At 36.4% G+C, this 23,750-nt stretch overlaps 1 protein-coding gene across 1 annotated transcript in view; it reads left to right on the top strand.

Moving 5' to 3' along the window:
• The window catches only part of ARHGAP42 (Rho GTPase activating protein 42), a 138,785-nt gene that overhangs the window by 110,517 nt on the left and 4,518 nt on the right, over positions 1-23,750 (top strand). Inside the window, exons 9-22 of the mRNA XM_083854535.1 lie at positions 440-540; positions 2,820-2,929; positions 3,419-3,497; positions 4,343-4,382; positions 5,901-5,963; positions 6,772-6,846; positions 7,513-7,597; positions 8,796-8,854; positions 9,631-9,736; positions 13,964-14,123; positions 15,931-16,075; positions 18,127-18,507; positions 19,549-19,705; positions 20,780-20,842. Coding sequence (XP_083710661.1) covers positions 440-540; positions 2,820-2,929; positions 3,419-3,497; positions 4,343-4,382; positions 5,901-5,963; positions 6,772-6,846; positions 7,513-7,597; positions 8,796-8,854; positions 9,631-9,736; positions 13,964-14,123; positions 15,931-16,075; positions 18,127-18,507; positions 19,549-19,705; positions 20,780-20,842 — 1,624 coding nt within the window. The remainder of the gene's footprint in view (positions 1-439; positions 541-2,819; positions 2,930-3,418; positions 3,498-4,342; positions 4,383-5,900; positions 5,964-6,771; positions 6,847-7,512; positions 7,598-8,795; positions 8,855-9,630; positions 9,737-13,963; positions 14,124-15,930; positions 16,076-18,126; positions 18,508-19,548; positions 19,706-20,779; positions 20,843-23,750) is intronic.

The following is a 23,750-nucleotide window of genomic DNA, read 5'->3' as shown; positions in this document are numbered from 1 at the left end:
CTTTGACAAGAACTCTGAAAGTAAAGGAAACTACAGTCTCATTTTCTGACTTTGTCCACTTTTCTGCATTTAATACCAGGCTTCCAGGTTTCCCTAAGAGAAAGGATCCAATGCTGAGTTGTGTTTCCCTTGGGTTGATAAAATTACAACTTATTTTCTAGGCAGAAAACTCCTCAGGTCTGTTCTTTCCTTTTTCCTGCCTTGTTACCATAATAGAATGCTGTTACCCATCCAGTTGATAAAGAAATTCTGTTTGCTGGAACTTTGTTGGGCAACCTTATCAAGCTGCAGTATTTGAAAGTTATACCTAAACAGCATGTTCAGATTAAAAAATAAGGAGAAGGCTGCATGTGGATGCTACTATGTTTCATTTTTCTACTCTTAATTTCAATAGTGGTAAAATGACAATATCTTTTTATACTATCTCTGTTTACTCTAGGACCCCTTGGATTTACATGGGTAAAACATTACTGCACTTACGACAAAGGAACAAAAACTTTTACAATGAGTATAGCTGAAACAAAATCTGGTGGAAAAGTGGTGAGTTGCATGTAAATGAACACATACATGAGCTGTATATTCCATCTTTTTTATTAAGCATTTAAGAACTGCTGAAAGAAAAAATTGAAACAGATAAGGTTGTTTTGTAGATGAAGCAGTGCATGTATCATATAGCATGGATAAATATTTAAGTAATATTTATTTTAAAACATATTTAAACCACATATTAAATAACATCTCTAATGTGGTTGTTTTAAATGTTTATGCAGTTTATCACATTTGCACAGAATCATAGAATAGATGAGGTTTGGAAGGGGACTTAATATAATATAAACTCAATTCAGGGTTAAGCAGAACAGGTTGGTGAGGTCTTTGTTCAGTCAGGTTTTAGATATCTCCAAGGATGGAGCCTGTGAGCAACCTGTTCCAGTGTTTAACCACCATAAAAAAACATTTTCTAAGGTTCAAATGGAATTACTTGTATTTGTGTTTGTGCCTTTCCTATCGCCCTTCCACTGGGCGCCACAGAGAATAATCTAACTCAGTCTACTTTCCTTCCCATGAGGTATTTGTAGATTAGTCAGTGATGTGATCTCTCTTCTCCAGACCAAACAGTCCCAGCTCTCTCAGCTTCTCTTCATATGACAGATCACAGGATCAGGGTTGGAGAGGACCTTCACAAGTCATCTAGTCCAGCTGTCAATATAGCACCACCATAATCACCCCTAAACCATATCCCCAAGTGCCACATCCAGGCTCTTTTCAGTTTCAGAGATGGCGACTCCACCTGGTTAACTTATTTCAATGCCTAACCACTCTTCCAGTGAAAATTTTATTTTTAATATCTAATCTGAACCTCCTCTGGCACCACTTAAGGCTTCTCCCTCATGTTCTTTCACTTAAGACAATGGCAGAAGAGACTGACCCCCTCCTCACTAAAACCTCCTTTCAAGAAGTCATGCTCCAAGTCCTTAATCACCTTGGTAGCCTTAAGCTGGCTTGTTCTAGCACATCACTGCTTCTCTTGTACCAGGGAGCCCAGCACTGGGCACAGCATTCCAGGTATCCCTTAACAGTGCTGAATGGAGGGCGAGGATCTCTTTCCTCCACTTGCAGGCAGTACCCTGTATCACAGGAGGCTGGTGGCTGTCTTTGCAGCAACATCACATGGCTGGCTCATGGCCACCTTGTTGTCCACCAAAACGTGAAATTCCTTTCAAGCTTAAAAGCTGCTCTCTGTCCTGTCAGCCTCATCCTGTCCTGGTGCCTCGGCTTATTACTATTCATGCTGAACAGTATGGGCATACCATTAGTATCTGGCTGCAGCTGGACTTGTGTTGTGAGCTCAGCAGTTCAGGCAGTGTTCAGTCCATCTCACCATCTCACCCATATTTCACCTGTTCTTGTCTATGAGGATTCAACAGGATGAAGTGTCAAAAGCGTGGCTAAAGTTGAGATAAACAGTACTCATTTTTCTTCCCTCATACACTGAGCCATCCTACACATTGTAGAGAGCTATCAGGTTGATCCAGTATGATTTTTTTCTTTATTAAATTCATGCTGCCTGCTTGCAGTCACCTTTCTGCCCTTAATATGTTTGGAAATGCTTTCCATGATTATTTGCTTCATCACCTTCCCAGGGATAAAGGTGATGCAGACTGGCCTATAGTTCCCCATAAGATGTGAGGCCTGCAAGTTGCATCAGGGGAGGTAGATATTACAAAAAATTTCTTCACCACAAAGGTTATCAAGCACTGGAACAGTCTGCCAGGGAAGTGGTTGAATCACCAACCCTGGAAGTATTTAAAAGATATGTAAATGGTTTAGTTGTGACCTTTTCCAACCTGAATGGTTCTGTGATTCTGTATCCTTCTTGCTCTTTTTGAAGACAGGAGTGACATTTGTTTCCTCCCATTCCTCAGAATCCCCAGTTATGTCAGCATTGCCAACATTATAGCAAGGTCTCATGGTCATGGTGGCCAGAATTGAGAATTAGTTCAGAAGTCTTCTTATTTGCATGTGAGAGTTGGCAGAATTACACGATTTTCATCCTAACATGCATGTAATCAAGTTATATATGCAGGTGTTTGTAAGATTTGAATTTAGAGAAATTTTTAAAATATAATTATTAAGTAATAAATACAAGACAATGCTATTAAATATAGTCCTAATATACAGAAAAAATATTGTATATATCTTAATAATTTTAATCCCTATGTTAAGACATATTCTTTGGACTGTTCATGCAGTTAAATTTAAGATGAAGCCAAGGTGTATAAGTGTTCTGCCTGTGCTAATTCCATTTTCTTGTTTTGTAGAATGGCCTTGTCACAAGCTCACCAGAAATGTTCAAGCTAAAATCTTGCATCAGGAGAAAGACAGATTCAATTGACAAACGTTTCTGTTTCGACATTGAAGTATTTGAAAGGTTTGTTTCCATTGTGTTAAAAATTTCAAAATAATTGCAACCAATAGATAATAATTACTCCTGTAACAGGAACATATTTACCAATATATCTGTATACAGATAACTAGGCTTTCAAGATTTAGTACTTTTTGTTGAAACCTGGTTTTCTAATTAGATTCACTACACAGTGTACATGTTGTCTTTACTACATGATGTTTTTTTTCAATCCTAGTAATAAAGAGAAATATTGAATTAATTTTTGTGTAAAAATATGATAGATTGACTTTTGTAGCTGTTGTCTTAAAATATGTTTTATTACTGTTAGCACACTTTTAAAAAATGGATGTGTTTTACACCTAGCTCAAAGTTATTCTTTTTTATCAGAAGCTGTCAACTTTCTCTAACTTCTGTCTGTCTTTTATATATTCACATCACCATGTATGTGGATTCTGACTTTGGATACTGTTTGAGAAAAACAGTCACTTCAGTGAATGTGTGTGTTTTTGACAGACCTGGAATCATCACACTACAAGCTTTTTCAGAATCCAACCGAAAACTTTGGCTTGAAGCTATGGATGGAAAGGAACCAGTAAGAATATCTTTTAATTTTCATTTTACAGTTTTTTGGATCATGTTACAGAAAAAATCTAGTATACATTTCAGATACTCTATTGCAATACCTTTTTGTTTCTTAGTGACGCACTAATGCAAGTACATAGTGAAGACAACTACACAGTAGAAAAGTAGATATATTAATTTAACCCTATATTTATATATATATATCATTATTTTATGTTAGGATATTTAAAGTAGTAATATTTTAAGTAATACAATAGCATATTGTCTAATAGGATTCATAGTTCAGGTAAAGTGGTTGTTATTACAGTGGTAAAGAACAACCATCTTTTGGGCAGTTTCATGGAGGAAGCAATCATACTGTCTCAAAAGGCATTGCAGAGACCAGAAACACGTGTTGAAAGCTACTGAGAGACAGGCTCATCTGAGTTCTCTTATTATTTGTATGATCTTAAATGAGAGTGATATCAGATCCTGTAGCTGATAGGAAAAGAATGGTTGATCAGTTTTATGAACGTGATGAATGTTTTTACATGCTTCTTGTTTGCCTGAACCAGTACAGGAATTATGATCAGAAGCTGTTTTGAAATTTAACCCATTTGGACTCAGTAAATCTGATTTCTAATGCATTAGTTGCATTATGGTAGCACAGAGCTGTTAACCCAGCTGGGTGCTGGAGCAGTAAATGTCAAGAAATCATGAAAGACAAGATTGGGATTTCCCTAGCAGCAGTCTAGTACACAGCATGTTGCAACTACTCACAAACCTGGCAATAATCAATTTAAAGCACAAACATTGCCCTATTGCATTGTTGTTCTTTCGTTGTTGTTTTGTTTGTTTTTTTTTTTTTTTTTACAGATCTATACACTGCCAGCCATTATTAGCAAGAAGGAAGAAAGTAAGCTCTTTATTCTTAGTTGCCATATCTTGATAGATTTCTGTAATGTTACAGTTTCTTGATACATATATGGGAGAAACAGATTATTTTGTATTTTATTTCTATTCCTGTGAAATAACTTTGTTTGGATATCTAAACTTTCCCTGGCACAAATTGAGGCCATTTCCTCTTTTCCTATTGCTTGTTACTTAAGAGAAGAGGCTGACTCCTACCCCAAGCTACACCCTCCTTTCAGGCAGTTGTAGAGAGCAGTAAGGTCTCTCCTGAGCCTCCTTTTCTCCAGGCTAAACACCCCCAGCTCCCTCAGCTGCTCCTCACAGCACTTGTGCTCCAGACCCTTCCCCAGCTTCGTTGCCCTTCTCTGGACACGCTCCAGCCCCTCAATGTCTTTCCTGCAGGGAGGGGCCCAGAACTGAGCACAGGATTTGAGGTGTGGCCTCAGCAGTGCCCAGGACAGGGGGACGGTCACTGCCCTGGTCCTGCTGGCCACACCATGGCTGATCCAGGCCAGGATGTCATTGGCCTTCTTGGCCACCTGGACACACCCTGAATCATGTTCACCTGCTGCTGGCCAGCACCCCCAGGTCCTTTTCCACTGAGCAGTTTTCCAGCCCCTGCCCCCAGCCTGTAGCAGTGCCTGGGGTTGCTGTGACCCAGGGGCAGGACCCAGCACTTGGCCTTGTTGAACCTCTTAGAGCTGGCCTTGGTCCATCACATTGTTTTAGTTTTAGATGTATGTGCACCTGTTAGACATACACTGAGTAACAAAATTAGTGTATTTAAGGGTATTATGAGATTTGTGTGCATAATTGTATACACTATATTAACACATTAGTTATTATCATATTATATTAACACAAATACGTAAAAATAATTTAAATAATATATCTAAGAGAAAGAGGTTTGTAAAATTTGGACATAGATCTTCATTAGAGGTATATTTGAGACTGAATATCTGAAATTTAAGCCACTGTCTGTTCTTTTATATGATGGTGTTTATTTTAATGGTGACAAATATGCTGTTTTAAGATCTTTATTTAGGTAGTTAAAGCAGTGGGTATTGAAGATGCAACATTTATGAGAAATATGTTTACATGAAAGAAGATGATTAATTAAACTCAGTAACAAGGATTGTTCTGCATTACCATTTTATCTGTGATTAAGTGCATATGCAAGGAGCAAAGAATATTGTTATATTAAAAACAGTGAATATATTCTGGTCATAATGTAGGTCCTGGACTCTTAAAAGCATTTGACTCAGCTGCTTTCAACTGTATCTTTAGAGAGGCTACTGATTGCTGAGAAAGGCAGTAGAATATTAGGCTTCTAATGGTACAGAATGACTACAAAATTGGGTTGGGAATGCTATGGATGTGTCGACAAAGACCCTATTACAGAACAAGTATTATAATGTTATGGGTAACCATGTATTAGTCCTCCTTGACTAGTGTGTGAATGTAACTAAACGGAAGATTTTGTATATTGATGTTGGAAAGTAATTAGCTTTTTTTTTTATAGTGTTCTTAAACGAAGCAGGTTTCAACTTCGTGAGGAAATGTATTCATGCTGTAGAAACAAGAGGTGTGTATTAAACCACAAATAAGGTATTAGATTGTTGTGACTTTTTTTTCTAAAACATAACTTTTTTTAATTCTACATTTTACATCTGTGCTTTGAAGTGCATCCATTATTTGGTTTGGACTTTTCATATTTTATCTGAATGCTTTACACTCCAGATTGTTCTCTTCAGTTCCAACAACAATTCTTAACATATCATTTAAGTGAGATTTTAAACTTTTTTCTGTAATTTCTTGTTGATTGAACAGCTTAATAATGCGCAGACAGTTGCACACATCTTTATTCTTTCATTTGTGTGCACTGACTTGACTTTTCTTGTGATACATCTGTAGGGAGTCTCAGCTCCCAACTTAGGTTTCAGGTGTGAAATCTGAAGACTCAAAAGTGACATCAACAGTCTCTGCTGGTAAATCTGGTTTTTTGCAGAGTATAATTCCTATCATTACTGACATCTAAGCAATATAAACTTGCCTATGTATAATGTGTTTTAAGAACTTTTTTAGGTCTTATTTTCACTTTTCCTAGCCATCACCTTGTTGTTTGCTAATATGGGTCATTTCTATGCAGAAGGGTTCTGTTAATGTAAAATTATGCTTAGTGTATAATATGACATGGACTCAGTGGAATAAATTTGTTAATATCCCACAAGAGACTGCAGTAGGGTAAAGCAGTACTTTAGAATGTAATGGTACAGTTTTCCATAAATACATTTACATGTTTTGAAAACATACACCAAGAATGCATCATCATATTTAAATAACCATATTTTCATTATTTTAATTATTTTCATATACTTGTTTTCCCAATGTAGGTATTACAATCCTGGGGCTCTACAGAATAGGCGGTGTAAATTCTAAGGTGCAAAAGCTGATGAATACCATATTTTGTAAGTATCTGAAGTGAACTTTTGTCAGTGTCCAGTGTGTGTGCTATGATCCTTTTTGCCTTAACTGCTGTGCTCAGAAGAGTGTGTCATAATATTCACAATTCTGTATGAACACTTAGTGCCACTTATTTGAGTTTGCTTTCCTAAAATGAGTGATTCATCCATAGTTTCTTGTGTGTGTTAATATTCAGTTCTGCATGTTACACATGAGCAAATTACTAATAAAAATGCTTTTATTATTCTAGTTTTAAAGTTTTATTTATTGATATATATATTTCACTTGTTCCACACATTCTCCAAAGCTTAGTTCCATAACACATCATGGCTCAGCTTAGTAGACACTTGTTCCAGTCTTTTACTTTTCTTGGTAATTGATCTCTCTGATGCTCGTGTTTGCATGTCTAAGACAAATGATTTAGTAATTCTCGGTAGACTTGGGCTTACTTAACACTTTGATGAAGTGCATAAAGTTCATGTTTATGGTCACTAACTGATTTTATTTTTATTAATAATTTGGCAGAGATGGAAAAATTTAAATTGATCAGATTGATAGGTAGTCTAGCTAATAAATAATTAGTTGAGCTAAATGGCTGATCTTGTAGCTTCTCTTTTCTAGTTTATGTGTTAGTCAAACTGTAACAAAATCCTAATTCAAATTTCTACCAGCCCCTAAATCGCCTCCTGATATGGATATTGATATGGAAATTTGGGACAATAAAACAATAACAAGTGGACTAAAAAACTACCTCAGGTAAGTATGATCCCACATAGTTTCAGTATTTCTTTTCTGGCCCATTAATCTTTGGCTTGTTACTATCATATTACATTTCTCGTGTCTCATATATTGCCTTGGTAATAAATGAGTATTTTATTATCCTGCTTAATATTCATGTGATTATGTATAATAATACACACCTTTTACCTTTTTAAGATAATCTTGCCTTATATAGCCCAAAATTCAATTAATACCATGTTTTTATTTCATTTTTTATGTTACCACATTGTGCTCAGTCTTTTCTTTGTGAATCCCTTAAGGTGTGTACCATAAAATTCATTACATTATAGTTGAATGAAAATCCCAGCAAAAGCATAGGTTTTTATCTTATGCTCTTAATATCTTCACAAATAAAATATCCCTCCTGACATTTTTGCTGATAAGAGACAGAATATTCAAAAATTATGGTAATTCTGAGATAACTCTTTTGGATCTCAATATATAATATTCAAAAGAGACGTAATAAAAAGTATCCAACCTAGATGGTGGGTGTTCTATGCTTTCTAAAAATCTTTTCCTAAACAATCCACCTAACAAAGGGCAGCATCAGAAATCCCTGCCCTTTGAATTGACCAGAAAAACATGCCTAGGATTTATAGCAGAATGCTCATGTACATTTCATTGAAAATATTGGCTTTGATTGAAGAAATTTATAATACATCTTCAGAAGCACAAGTCATTGTAGCTACTGTGTTTGTGAAATTAGGACACAAGTGAGCAAGCAGTAGCTGTGTGTTTGTGTTTGTAAGGCAACTCACAGTCTGCTTTTCAGAGGATGACTCTTTTAAGATTTCTCACATCGGAATTTCAGTCTCAAATTTCATCATATTTTTGTGCCTTTCTTGGTCAAAAGGCTGCTTCTGCAGCCCGGTATCCTGTGTCTGCAGCTGTATTCATTCCTGTCCTACAATATGGAAGACAGGAAACACTGAAGCTCTGTGCTGAAGTAACAGTTTCCTTATTAAATTACATGGTGACACCAGATTCAACTCAAATTGATTTTCAGACAGTATACTTGACTGAGTTGTATACTACTTGTAATCAGTCATTGCTGAATTGGATTTCCTAGGACCAATAGAACATTGTGCAGGTGTTGAGGGCTATCATAATCACACTCATAAAACTTAGATTTTCAGTCTGTTTTAAATAAAAATTTGGGTTTTTTTACAACCAGGTGTCTTTCAGAACCACTGATGACTTTCAAGCTGCACAAAGATTTCATTGTTGCTGTTAGTAAGTAAAAAGTAAAATGAATAAATACACTTTCATGAAAGTAATATTGTTTCTAACCTTTAATCTCCTCAGTCACTATCTTTACTTTTCTCCTTGCTCTAATATGCAGCGGTCCAGCCCTCAAAACAGAGAAGTCACACTAGATGAAGCTGTTCAGTGGTTTGTTCTGATATTTTTAGTGGTTCTGCGTGACTGCCTTCTGCATGAAGTTTTAAACTCTCATTTGGATGTTTGTTTGTTTTATATAGGCTGATAATTCTTTTGTAACATCCATCCCTCTCATCCAGAGATCTTTATTTTCCCAGCTTGCCTTGGGAAATCAGAAACGGCAAAAGTTAACTCCTTTTCACAAATGGAGTTATTGAATAAAAAGATAGCAAAGATAATTTTTCTAATGACTTCAATGTAGAATTTGAAGATATTTCTCCATTTCCTCTTGTCTTGATAAGAATAAAAAAACCCACAATAATTTTAGCTATTTTAATCTATATTTCTTAGATTAAATCTTAGACTTCACTGAAGTGGCACATCAAGTCAATACTGCCATTAATTCCTTGGTTCTAGTATTGATAGTAATTGCTTTAGGCGAGTTACTTGAAATACAGATTTCACAGTGTAATAAATATAATCAAATTTTCCTCATCATTTATTTGAAAGCTAATTTTATTTGGCTCCTCTTAATGCATGTTCGTGTTAGCATACAGGCACTGATGCCATTTGTAGTCACATCTTAGCGCATGTCCTGATTTATCAACAATTTGTTTTCTGTTTAATAGAGTCAGATGATCAGAACTACAGAGTTGAGGCAGTGCATGCACTTGTGCATAAATTACCAGAGAAGAACAGAGAGATGCTGGACATCCTTATTAAGCACTTGGTCAAGTAATTATTTTTTAATTTTCTCTTTGGTATTATTGTAAGATGTTATCATTTCTGCTTTAAATTTGTCAGTGTTGCTTAATCCATTCTCTGTGTTGAAACAATGACACTTTAAATTGCATTTGATTTCTAAAATGCTATTCTCAACTTAACTGGAATAATACTGTCTGTAGAAACAGAATAAAAACATAAAATGTCACCAAGAGGGCCATCTATCTTTATAAAATAAAGGTAGTCGATGTTTTCATTCATGTTTTTACTTACTACAGGAATTGTAAGCAATTAAATTTAAGAAATATCTAACACTATGCCAATGTTAACATGGAAAACACTGATTTGAACCTGTCTCAAAGTCCCAGAGTGTTTCAGGAATGAGATAGATTAGAAAGGAGATAGAATGATATAGATAATATGATAATTTCTGTTCTTCATTTTTGATCTTATTCTTCTCTCTAACAAGTCTGAAGTGTATTATCACTTGAAAACACTAATTTGCAATATTATTATTTATTTTTTGATGTCTACATAGATTCCCAATTTTGCAATCTCCCTTAATATTCCCTTGATTTTTAATTCTCAGATGGAAAACATTTTGCATTTCTTTAAATTAATCACCTTTTATCTTCACAGAATTACACTTGGCATGTGCTGTGAGATAAAAAACTATAAGTTTTTATTCTCTTAAGTTTCTGTACACCTTTGGTTAGTTTTTTGCTGGTATTTGCTCAATACTTTTGAATATGTATTAGTCTCTGATTTCGGATGCTGCACAGTACATGTATCAGTCATCTGGGAATGTGAATAGTGAAACAGTAGTTGTTAAGATAAGGCTCAATATGACTTAGACATTGAGAAGACATGAGAAGAGTCCATGTTGTTTTCATTCAATTCACTACGTCCCAGATGTTTCACTTGTTTGATCATAGCTTGAGCTACAGGCTGCAGTAAGCTGTCTACAGTGGAGCCTAATGCAGTTTTGGTATAGAAATGAGAACTTTGAACATTCCTTTGACAGGAAATCATTTAGCCCTAAAAAAATGTTTTTAGCCCCTGGAGAACTACCATTATAGCAAGATGCTGTAAATGCATTCATTGCAAAAGCTGATTAGGCAGACCTTGCCTCTCGTTATGATTGGGCTGACACGGACAGCCAGATGGAGAAAAGTTTCATAAGTTTCTTTGCTTACAGAATTGTTTAATTAACTAAAAAATACAATACCTACTCCCTTGGAACCTTCAAAAAAGTGAAAGTATTTAATGAAGGTTAAACAATTTTGTAAAAGCTGCTGGTCTGGAAGCTTCAAAATTAGAGAGATATATAAGCATAGGAACTGACTTATTTGTCAGTGCAATTACTGTTAGGCATGCATTACTTCACTTTTTTTCCTGGCCTCTTTATTCTCAGTGTGATCTCAGATGTAATTCCAAAGAAAAGCATACCTTAGTATTCCCTTCATTAATTGTTCTCTCTAACTCCTGCTTTTCTCATCTTTGTCACGATTATCATTTCATATAGATGTAATCTTAGTTTTACGCTGAATGCCTTCAGAACTTTTCTTTCCAACATTCAATTCACCCCTTCTAATTTCCATGTAATTTGCCAGCTGTTGTTTATGCTAGCAATTCTAACGAGACTGAATTTAAAATTAGTCTCTTGAGTGTATTAGCCATCTTCTTCCCTCATCTTTTTTCCTACCTGTGTGGAGATTTTTCAAAGAACAAATAAATGGCAGGTAAAATGCCTAATTTTATGAAAATGAGGAAACTTGGGGAAAAAAATTCCAAGCTCCTGTTTTCATTATTCTTTTTCTGAGAATCCAATTTCAAAGAGCATATTTTCTTCCCTATATTTCTTTTAGCTGTTCAGTTCCTTTATAAATGCTTTTGCAGCGAACTGAAAATGCTGTAGCTCTGGGTTATAAAATAAGGATAATGTTATTTTTTCTTGGTTTAAGTCCTAAGGTTTTTGCCTAGCAAAAATGTCTTTGCCTAGCTTGACTTTTGTGTTACTGTGCAAATTTAAATAGGCTTAGATGATATGGGATGCAAATCATACTAGAAATCAACAAACAAATCTGGCAAATCCTGAAAAGCACCCTGGAGAGAGATGATACTGCACGGATACATAGTAGCTAGGCAAACATGGCAAGTGTGGTGTTACTTTCACATGGGTAACTCATTTTTTGTTTTTTAACCGACCTAGTTAAATTATGTGTACTCTAAGGAATGAATCATTCTTTGGTGTGATTTAACAACACAGTGCTTTTCTATGGTAGGTAGTTGGGAGTCTGCAGTCTGGCATTATCACAGATTTGCTGGTGATACATCAAATGAAGGGATTCTGAGGAGAAAGCAATGGCATCTCAATGAATGCCCTACAGCTACCTGAAATGCATGATTACCTCAGCTTGTGTCTGTGCTGCAGCTCAGCAGCAGTAGGAGTAGGTCAGGGGAAAGTGGGTATCAAAATTATCCATTTACAGCCCTGGCTTCTTTTTCTTTTTCAAGAAATCAAGCCTTTGAAATACATTGCAGAAAGCCCTTTCTGGCTACAGTGTTATTGAATTCGCCATTTCTTTTATTAACCAAGCTCCTAAATTTGTAACCAAGGAAACTCAAACACCAGACAAACACTACCTTCTCTCTTATGCTGTAAGATTGTAATGTCTGTGTAACAGACCTCTACGGTTACTGTGCAGCACAGCAGAGTAACATTGCAAAGGGAGGGTTTTTTTAAAGGTTTCTATAGCATATCTAAAGCTGAGTTATTCAACATTCTAGTTTCATTAAAATACTAGTGGACTTCTCAAAAGACCCTTAGTCATCTAAGATAAATATAAGATCTGTTTCAGAGAAAGTTAGATTAAGATAAAAATGTGCTTTAATAGTGGAGTCATTTTCATAGTATGGCTTCCAAATAATGATGTCTGCCTGAGGTAACATTTTGGAAAGTTTTGAGATAACTTATTGAAGCAAAATAAGAAATGAGTAAGAAGATAAGCATTTGTTTTCCTCCAGTTTATAGTCATGCTGCCTCATACAAAACCCTTTCCCATACTTCTACTTTTTTCTTGATGTAAATGGGGGGCTAAAATCTTTTTCTCCCAAATATGAGGGAAATGTTTTACAGATTTTACTATTTCTTAATTTTAAAAGTTGCAAGAGTTATTTTAATTGTGTAAATTAAACACAATTGTTGTTGTGGCTAAAGGAAATGGCTAAAAATGCCCAGCTTCACCATAGTAGCAGATGGCAGTGAAAAGGAAGAGGAGAATGCGAACCAGTGCCTCAGTAATAAGCTCCATTTGGTAAAAGATTCAATAAAATTAGGCATTAAGGTGATTTTAAAATCCTGACTTGGCATAACATTTCTGAGACCTGAGGCAGTAGGACAGCTGTGACTGGGGAATCACTGGCAGGTGTTTCAAAGGATCTATGATGACACAGTTTTTATTTGGCAAATCTTAGTAGTAAGGAGAGAAATTGGACATTGAGTATCACTGACTGAGATTTAAATATCTGATAAATTATTGGAAAAATTAAACTTCTAAATTCTATATTAAAAGAAAAAAGGCAAAAAAGGTAAAGGATGTGATAACATAATATATAGAAGTAAAAGGTTACTATCTTTTAAAGCCTGATGTCGTTATAATCATCTAATGTTATCTATCACATAGAAACAATCATTTCACTGAATCCATTGATCCCGTGTTTTCATCAAATTGATAAAGAGATCCTATTGCAAATTAAATGTTTTCAGTAACTAAGCTTTACTCCTTTACATGAAAACAAAGATATATGGTTGCTCTCTATTACCACGCAGCATTTTCAGTCAATCCAGTTGAAAGTATGTAAGGACCTATGTAATCATTGGAGAGAGATAGTGCTTGCCCTAAGACTTCTAAACTTTAGGTGTTCTGAATCTCTCTGTGTAGAACTTCAAATACAGTTGCCTTTCCCTGTCAGGTATATCGGGAACTGGAATACTACTCTAGGAAGACATACTCATTATCCATTAAGTTATTGCATGATGGGAGCCTTAATGGAAATATAGTACTTGTACTACACTGTATTTTGATTCTAGTGTTAAGTGGAATTTTTAAAAATGTATTTTAAAGAGAGGCATGAATTTGGGATCTTGTAAAAGTAGTAGTCTTAGCAAGTTTTTGCCTGTTAAAACTGTAATTTAGCACAGCAATTAAACCACATACTGTTTGTGTTCATTTAAAGGGTATCATTGCACAGTCAACAAAATCTAATGACTGTATCCAACCTTGGTGTTATCTTTGGACCAACTCTGATGAGAGCACAAGAGGAAACTGTGGCTGCCATGATGAACATTAAATTTCAGAATATCGTCGTTGAAATTCTGATAGAGCATTATGAAAAGGTAGAAAGAAATTACCTGTTTTGTTATGAAGTGGAGCTAAGATCTCATTTTTGCTACCATGATTAAGTCCTTAAAAATAAAGAGTTCAAAATGTGTAGAAGGTTGTTAATAGAAATCACAGCTTCTTCCCATTCCATGCTATGGATCTGTATTCCTAGGAAGTCTTCCATGGCTGTGCAATGTACAGATCCAAGACATAATCTCCCATACTTTGAAGGCATGGCTCCAAATCTTCAGTTGCTTTCTAAAGATTGCTTCCTGAATCTAGAAACAGAAAAAGAAGGTCATAACTTCACTCCTGGCTGCTTCAGCAGTTTCTTGCTACCACTGTATGAAGGTTCACTCTAGGTGAATGCACAGATTCTCCTCTGAGTGCATCAGGTCAGAGTGTTTCTGACCATTGCTGTCCTCAGGGGACATGTCAGCTGCATAGTGGAGATTAGTCACTAGAAGAATTGAGAAGGACTTGAGCAGGAAATCTTAAACACTTACTTTCAGTCACTACCATTGCTGGTATCAGCTTCACTGAAAGGCCTCCTCAGATTTTTAAATTTTAAACTATTTGATTTCAGAATTCATCCAAACATTCAAGATCTCCTTTACTTAGTAGTCAAAAGCAATTTTATTCTGGGGATCTTAGTTGAGCTATGTCATCTCCTCTGATGACTGACAGAACAAAGTGAAAAAGCTTTGAGTTTCTTTCATTACACATTACTCAGCTAAGAGGCAGTTGCCAGTCAATACCAGGATTCCCTGCACTGCCTGATAAGTAGGTGCTGACAGTACAGCTTGGTATCATCATTTATATTTCATAGGGATTCCCCAAAATGGCCATGATTCTGATAGCCTTCTTGGCTCTGATTGCAAAACATATATATTGCATCTTTTCAACACTGAATTTCTTCTCCAGAAAATCAGATCTCATTCAGTGCAAAGACTATGACTGCACAACCAAAGTCACCCTTGCTCTATTTCTCTGTCTACAGACATGTTTTTATATTGATGTGCTGCTCACTAGTGCTTAATACAGTTTTACTGTACACCAAGAACATCTCAAGGTGTTCACCAAAGCATTTCCTACTGTGGAAGTACATTTGCCTTCTTCCACTTCTATGAATGGCACAAAGATGTCTTTCCATGGTTCACTTCATCTTTTGGAATGCCCTGTAGCTAGAGGGCCCAGAAATCCTTTCAGAAACGCCTTCTGGTATAGCATGGTAAAAAACTGAGGTTTTTCTGCAGCAATGAAGTGCAAAATTGACCATAAATAGCAGTGGTATGTAAAAGACAAGAACCAGGAGAGGCCTGAAACATAAAGTTGTTCCTCATAAACTATTTTACTTGTTTGGTCAAATAAAGTTTTCTGAAATCCAAATTTGATTGTAATAAGTTATGACTGTGACATATTTCTGTGATATATAGAAACTTTATCTGGAACACAGAAAAAAAAATGAACCTTGTCATAATATTAAAAAAAAAATATTACTTCTTGGAGAAGAGTCATTAGTAGGCACCTATTTTGTTTTACAATTTCAACTGTTAAGTCCTTCTTAACAAAAGCTAGAAAATAAATATTTCAACAAATTAATACAGATATTAAGTACAGCTTCATATTGTGTTTCCTCAGTTGTAAAATGAGATCAAAGCAAAGCTTATATTTTGTGACTTTACTCTTTTGTAATGTATGGGACTATGATGGTGTTAATTTCAAGCACAGTGGGGAGGAAAACAAATGGAATCATAATGAAAATGTAAGAGTGCCTCTATTGTTTAATGTCATTTTTTCCCTTTTTTTAAAATCATGCAGATATTTCACACTGCACCAGACCCCAATATTCCTCTTCCCCAGCCTCAGTCCCGATCGAGTTCAAGAAGAACAAGAGCAATTTGTCTTTCCACGGGTTCACGGAAACCCAAAGGAAGATACACACCATGTCTGGCAGATCCCGACAGTAAGTCTGTCATTGCATACTGGCTGTCTTCCTTCTTATGTCATCTTTTAACTTTGCCTGAATAATATCCTATAGATACTGTATTCCAGTGATCATAAGTATCAGCTTTTTAACATCTATGAGTCACGGCAGCACTGCTGACTGACTGCATTCCTCACTTCTCAGATGGTTATAGGCAAGTCTTGCATTGCATACACTGTTCAACATCATTTAAAGTACACTTTGTATTCTAATCTAAATTTAGTCTACTTCGAAACTCAAAAGTTCATTATATGGTGTTCATCTCATTTGCTTGCAAGATGATTAGTAAGGTTGGGAAACAGTAAATGCAGTCTTTTCTCTCCTCCTATAACAAATATAATTCAGTCAAGGACGGGAGATCAAAACCATCACTTGGCTTTTTCCACATGCATGAAACTGTGGTCATTGCTTCAAAGTCAGCCACTGCTTCAGCTGCCAAAACCACTGAAACTTTCCTAGGTTTTCTGGAATGGAAACAAACTCTGATATTCCTGGGAGAATATTAGAGTATATGTGTTCTTATCATGTGGCTTACTGTTTAACAGAAGGGAGTTACTTCTATAATTAATCGCTGCTTTAGAATGCTTACTTATTTTTATGTAGATGTAATTAAAAAGTTTGACTTCATTCATTCTCATCCATTTGGGTCACCACTTTTTTATTTACTGGCTGTACCAGTAAGGAGTATTAAAACTTTATAAAAGCTTAAGTCATTAACAATTCCACTACTGAAACACACTTCCTAAAAAATTTCTGTGTCATTTGGTTCCTCAAAAAGATTTTTGATTTTTAACTCACTGGTTCAGTGAGTTAATCCACTGAAGTTAAAGTGCATCTATTCTTGAGGATCTGTACTAATTCTGAAGTCTAACCATAAGAAATCTATCCTCAGTATATTCTTGCAGAGCTGCTGCATTTTCCATACACCTATGTTACTTGGTTCCTGCCAGGGAACGTTTAAGTGCTATATAACAATAGCTCCCTCCACATAGATTGCCACACTGAATGACATGGGATCCCAAATAAGAAGTTACAAAGGAACAGTCAGTTACATTCACCAGAAGACAAACTGGGCAAGTTTCATGTGTTTTTCACTGTAATTGCAGTGAATTAATACCACTATAAAAAAGGCACAAACCTGTACAAGTATTTTGCAGAGTATATGAAAGCTCATGCTTCTTCAGGCTGTGCCAGGGGAGGTTCAAGCTTGACATCAGGAAGAATTTCTTCACTGAAAGGCTTGTCAAGCATTGGAAGAGACCAGGGAAGTGGTGGAGTCTCCATCCCTGGAAGTGTTCAAGAAATGATGTGGCATTTAGTGCCATCATTTAGTTGACATGGTGGTGTTTGGTCAAAGGTTGCATTCACTGATCTTGGAGATCTTTTCCAACCTAAATGATTGTATAACTTCTACGATGCTACATTTGGTGGCAGTTTGATTGCCACAAGGTCTGATCCAACAGCTGTCCACTTGTGTTTTGCTTATTAGCTGAAAGTCAGCACTTGTGTAAACAAGTTCCAATTAGTATCTCACTTGTGCCCTGAAATGCTGAGGTAGAAGCAGAGGTACTCTTCTTACCAAATATCTCTAGGTGTGGCAGGAGACAGCTAAGAGGGAGCCAAGGCTTCTGGCAATAAACTTTTCAGAGTACCAAATGGTTTAAGGTCATCATTTAAATTAAGCATGGACACAACTGTATTGCAGGAAATAAAGGAAATCTGTATGGTGTGAGAACAGAGATATAGGTTTCATATGGTAGGAAAAGAAAAAAATTATAGAAAATGCATCTGATAAAAAATGGATCAGCCAATCTTGCAACTTTCAAGGGACTAAAGCTCTGTAAACGGGCAAGAGGAGTCTTCAAGTTGTAAATTAAAAAAAGAGTTGTGTTCTTTCTGCAAGAAACCACAGATTAATGAATTTGATAACAAGTACAAAAGAGCTAAAAGTGGCATGAACGAAATGCACATGATTAGAAAATGCAAATTATTCTTTTCACTCTCTCTCCCTTCCCCTGCCTCCTCTGTAGGTGACTCGTACAGCAGCAGCCCCGACAGCACTCCCATGGGCAGCATCGAATCTCTGTCTTCTCACTCCTCTGAGCAGAACAGCACCACCAAGTGCACGTCCTCACAGCCAAGGGAGAAATCAGGAGGGATTCCATGGATTGCCTCTCCCACTTCTTCTAATGGCCAGAAAAGTTCAGGCCTATGGACTACAAGTCCAGAATCCTCATCAAAGGAGGATGCAACCAAAACAGATGTGGAATCAGACTGCCAAAGTGTAGCTTCTGTCACTGGACCAGAAAATGCCTCTCCACCAACAGAACTGACCAAAAAGAGTTCCTACAGTCTGTCTGGGCTGAAAAGGTCTTCAGCATCTTCCCTTAGATCAATTCCATCAGCTGAAGGTAATTTCTAAGGTCTTTTATCGCATCAGTGTTAACTTAGGCATCAGAAAACAAGAGCTGGGTCTGAAAGCTAATGATACTCATTAGTCTTGCTTGTTTGTTTGCTTGTTTTTAATTTTTGTGGTATGTCGTTCTAGTTTTCAAACTGCTTCTAAAATATTTTCCATTCCTTATAACCTGCACAGTTCACACAGCTAAAAAGCTTAAAAATTCTCAAATTTAGGTCATTCTCTATCCTCCTACGATTCATCTATAATTTATGAAATAGAATAATACTATAGATTAGAAATATTAGTAATAAAGGTATTGTGCTTGTATTTTGGTATCTCTGTATTATGACAACTTTTAAAGCATTATTAAGCATTGGTTGGTCATTGGCATAAGGAGAGAAGCAGATGCAGTTTTCATCTTGCAGAACATCTATGGAAACAAGGCAGCAGTCCACTGATAAGTCACCCGAAAGGACACCTGTGGACATGGCTTATAGTCATTTAGAGGACTTCTTTTGTGTGCTATACACTCTGTACATATATAGATTTGCTTTATCAAGTTACAGTGACAATTGATTAAGGCAAATCATGGTCATTTATTCCTAAGTATTTTTTTAAACTGCATGATGCTTTTGTGGATATCAAAATGTTAATTCTTACAGATTATTGTGGTCTGATTTCACACTGCTTTGATCAGTTGACTTCCCAAGAACCATTTCCCTGTGAATTTTTTTTCAATTTTATGCAAATTACTACTTTATCAATGCTTTTATTGTCACTTTTCAGTGATTGTACCGTCTAGCCATGTAATTGCAATGTAATTTTTCAGCCTTCTCAATTTTAATGTCATTTCCTCATTCTTTCTGTTGATTTTTTTGCCTGAAAGGCTGTTTCTTCTCCCTCTTAGTAAGTAATTTCTCTACCTGTTTTGACTCCTAAAAAAGGAAAAAAAAAACCCAACAGCAAAACCTTTGCTTTGCAGTTATACATGTTGTGAAACAACAAATTCAAATTGGCTTTAATGTTCCCTGTAATTTGGTGTTTTCTTTAGGTAACAAAAGCTGCAGTGGATCTATACAGAGCTTATCTTCAACAGATAACAAAGATACACCAAAGGCTCCACTAAACCCTGATTTGCCTCCCAAAATGTGCAGGAGATTAAGATTAGATACTGCATCAAGTAATGGCTATCAAAGACCGGGTTCTGTGTAAGTCATTAAGGCCCTTTGGAGATTTGTGTTGTTACAGTATTGTCTATTATAAATTGATTCCAGAGAGGTACATAAGCAACTAAAAAAGCATGCATGAATCCTTGATTTTGGTATTTCTGTATTTGTTAATTATTGATCTAGTTTTGTTAAAATTATAAACAGAGAAGATGGACAAAGTCTGTTTAAGTCAGTTGAAAGATTACCACTTATTTTATTAGACTGGAGACATGGTAGAAATGTTTCCTAGAAAAATTATTAGTGTTATTGTCTCTGGTTCTTCTGGAATTTAATGTTTCAAGGAGCAGAAATGCTATTTACTGTCTACGCTGGTATCTCAGAAAGATCATCAGATTTTGTTTTTGCAAGTCCAAAATTGGAGGAAGGAAAAAGAAAACAAAACCAACCTTCAGCTCTGAAGAGTCTTCAGTTGCTGCATGATAAATAGTTGATTCCTAAGAGTTGGGGTTTGGTTTTCGTTTAGTTTTATTTCTTTAATGCTGAAAGGAGAATAGTTTTAAGTGATACTGTGATGTAGCCTTTGGAGATTTGGGTTTATAATGTTTCTCAGTGCTTACAAAAGACTGAAAAGTCAGAAGAGCTCTCCTGATCTGACTTTGACACAGAATATCTCTGTCCCCATGAACAAGAGCATCTAGAAGTTCCTCAAATGCTGCAGGATATGATTCAACCTCTCGACTTTGTAATGTGGAAGGGATCATTGTAGTCATTTCACAGACTCCTGTGTCTTACTTAAACAGAATTGTGCACAGCTAAGAGTTCGAGCATGATAGTGACAGGCTTTCAGTAAAAGCATTTCCAATATATCTATTGGCCATCCATGAATACAGTTTTAAACACAAGATGTTGAGGTTTCCATTGGTGACTCAGCACGGCACTGGAGCATGCAGAAGTCCATGGCCCCAGTTAGGTTCTGCCCTTAAAAAGTCTGGTGAATAGGGATGTAAGTGAATAATTAAAGTTTTAAAAAATTTAAAATGTGTCCATGTCTTTGATGGTTAAAAGTGAAACCAGTTTGTGTAGCATAAAGCAAGGTGGTGCGTTTATTTTCAGAGTGGCTGCAAGAGCGCAGTTGTTCGAAAGTGCTGGTTCACTTAAACAAGCGTCTTCAGGACGGTAAGTGCTACAAACTTTTTAACATTCTGTAAAATCTTTTCTGTTTTGCTGGCTTCAGAGATTGAAAGAAAAGTGTTGGAGCTTTGTTCTGTGTCTTTTGGACGGTGTCATGTGGCATGTGAAATTTTTTTTGTTTATTAAGCACATCCTTTCTTCAAGAGAAAGCTAAATTTCATAGAGAATAACAGCCAGTCTGGTTATTCACTCACCTGGGGGAATAGTGAGAGAGGCTCAGTTCAGCTGTCTGCTTAAAGACACGGATTTCTCTGCTTAAAGAGAAAATTAACAGGATTTCAATTAGGATGAGGGTGCTGTGATTTCTCCATACAGCTGTTTGTAGGGAATGGCTTCAGCAGAGTTGCAAACCTGCTGGTTTATGGTACTTTGCTCATATAGGCAGGTCTGGAATAGCATATACTTTAGAAAGTTCAAGATTAACTTGATCAGGATTTCTGTATTTACCATCACACCTTCCATGCCTCGGTGTCTGTCTGGAGAAACTGGTGACCTTTCTTCTTGATAGTGTGCAGCAGGAAGTATTGACATTTTCTTTACAATTGTTTGCATTTATTTCATGATTTTGATTCATTTTTATATTAAACAAATTTAGAATGTTGTAGCAAGTGTTTGTCTAGGAAGCAGTATCTTCTGTACAGTACTTCTCCCCTTACAATTAATAGGCAAAGCAGATAATTAAATAAATGTAGGAAAACATCTGTCTCTCTTCTCTCTTCACTGTCCCAACTTTTCAAATTCTTTGAGACAGAACACAGATGTAGAGCAGATAACTGCTTTACTCGCTGATAAACCCATAACTTACTGGAACTGTTGAGCATTAACAAAACAATGTCAACCCATGAATTCAGAAGTAGTAGCCTAAAGTCGCACAAATGTAAAGGAAGATGCCAACAGGCTGAAATGTGTGGCCATGGAATGTAGCTGTTCTCTCTGGCAGACCTAGCAGGGGAGGGAAAGAAAAAGCTCTCCTGCAAAGGCCTACTGATTTTGTGAGAGAAGCAGCTTTCAAGAATCAAGGCTCTTCTTGTTTTGCGTAGTACATGAACTGTAAGATGAACAAAAAGGAGGGTGGCAAGGGAGGAAAGGGGTGTGAAAAGATCAGGACAAAAGCAAGCTAAAAGCAAGGACTGCTTCACCAGTCCTGCATCATTTCATCTTCAACACTGTTCCTTTTCTTATTTTGTATTACTTCCTTCTTTCAAACTCTCCCCTGTTGTTCCTTCAGACCTGTGCCATCTGTATCTATATAAAAAAAGCATGTAAGAAGCAAAAATCTGACAAAGGAAAAAGTAGCAGTTTGGTAATGGATGTGGAGAGTGGATAACAAAGCAAAAAATACTGAAAGGCTGAATAGCTCCTCTACTTCAGCCTTCCTAAGAAGATAGAAGAGAAACAGGAGCAAGGAGAATGGAAAATGAGAGGTTAGCAGGCAGAATGAAGAAGAAATCAGAAGTAGCTCAGATGGTCTTACAGTGCTACTTAAGTCTGAGTACGATTTTGCAATTCAGAGCAGCTATTATTTAGCTGCATTTTATGAACATGAAGACTGATTTAAAAACATAGAGTAGCCTTTTTTGTTTTGGTTTGGTTTGGTTTGGATTTTTTTGGCTCTGAAGTATGTAGAAATCATGGTAATTACAACTTGATCATGCAGAAAGGCCGCCTGTGTTCATGAATATATGAACCAATGAATATATGCAGGGCTGAGTGTAAGGCAGAGAAACTATTTTTAAGCTGCCTGGTTTGATACCAGAAATACTTAAGTCAAGACAGTGTTGGACTGACTCTCTGCATGGGTAATTTACCCTGCTAAGATAAATTTTAAGCTACTGCTTACCTGTGCATTATAGAATGTAACTTCATCCATGCTTGAAGCACCTGTTGCCTGTTGTGGTCTTTTGTACAAATGGCAGATAAAAAGTACCTGTATGGCTTTGCAGTCTCACATTGTTTTCTGTACTCCAGCAGGTAATTCTGCACTTGATGTTTTACTGCCACAGTGGTCTGGTCCTACTTAATTCCTTCTTCCATGCAGTGTTTGCAGTCCTACTTTCTAACTCTATATGATGCAACAGGTCTATAAGGAGTGTGTGTGTGTCCTCTTTAAATGCATTATTTGACCTATTTTCTCTCCTTGTATACATGACTATATGCTCCTGTAACACTAAAGGGTTTTTCTAGTCAGAAAGACAAGAAACCACAGTACATGTGTTAGGATTGGACAGGGAAGACCAAAATTTTATGCCCTGTCCAGCCTGTGCTCTCTTTTTCCAATTACAGAGTTACTTTTACTTCTGTCTTCCTATTTCCTGATTTGAAGTTTATTATTCATCAGTCTCCTTCACTGTGGTATTAAACTACTGTGTACACTGAGACCGGTCTCTGTCACTGATATAGTATGCACTTGAAAGAGTTAAAGGAGTTTTCTTATTATTTTCACAAATGCTGCAGTTAGATAAGTCAGTCAGGCCAGAGGTCTGTTTATTTCAGCTTCTGAACAAAAATGCACCAACACATAATCCTCAACTCTACATATTCTTGACTTTCATTTAGAGGTACACAGAAAGTCAAAGTGTGAAAGTCAAAATCAGTGTTTCTCCTGAAGTGAGAAACTGCATTAAAAGAAGAATTTTCATTAGAAAAATGGGAAGGAGTAGGTGACAGCAAAAGGCTCAACCTTTCAGCAGGATCTTTAAGTGCCAGGCTGGGACTTCAATAGGAGCAGACTGATGTTTTGAAGCCCTCTAGACCCATGCTCCCTTCCCAACCATATGATTAAGTATTCTTTTCCAGTCATTCTTCTGTTTTTATTTTCATGCTGTATTTTGCATTTCCTAAAACACCTGGTACCCCTTGCTCAGAGCAGGCCAGTGTGTTTTACTCAGGCTTG

The sequence above is a fragment of the Zosterops lateralis genome (assembly GCF_965231275.1).
Source record: "Zosterops lateralis genome assembly, chromosome: 2".
NCBI lineage: Eukaryota > Metazoa > Chordata > Aves > Passeriformes > Zosteropidae > Zosterops > Zosterops lateralis.
Note: the sequence above shows the minus strand (reverse complement) of the source record. Positions and strands in the feature narration are given on the sequence as shown.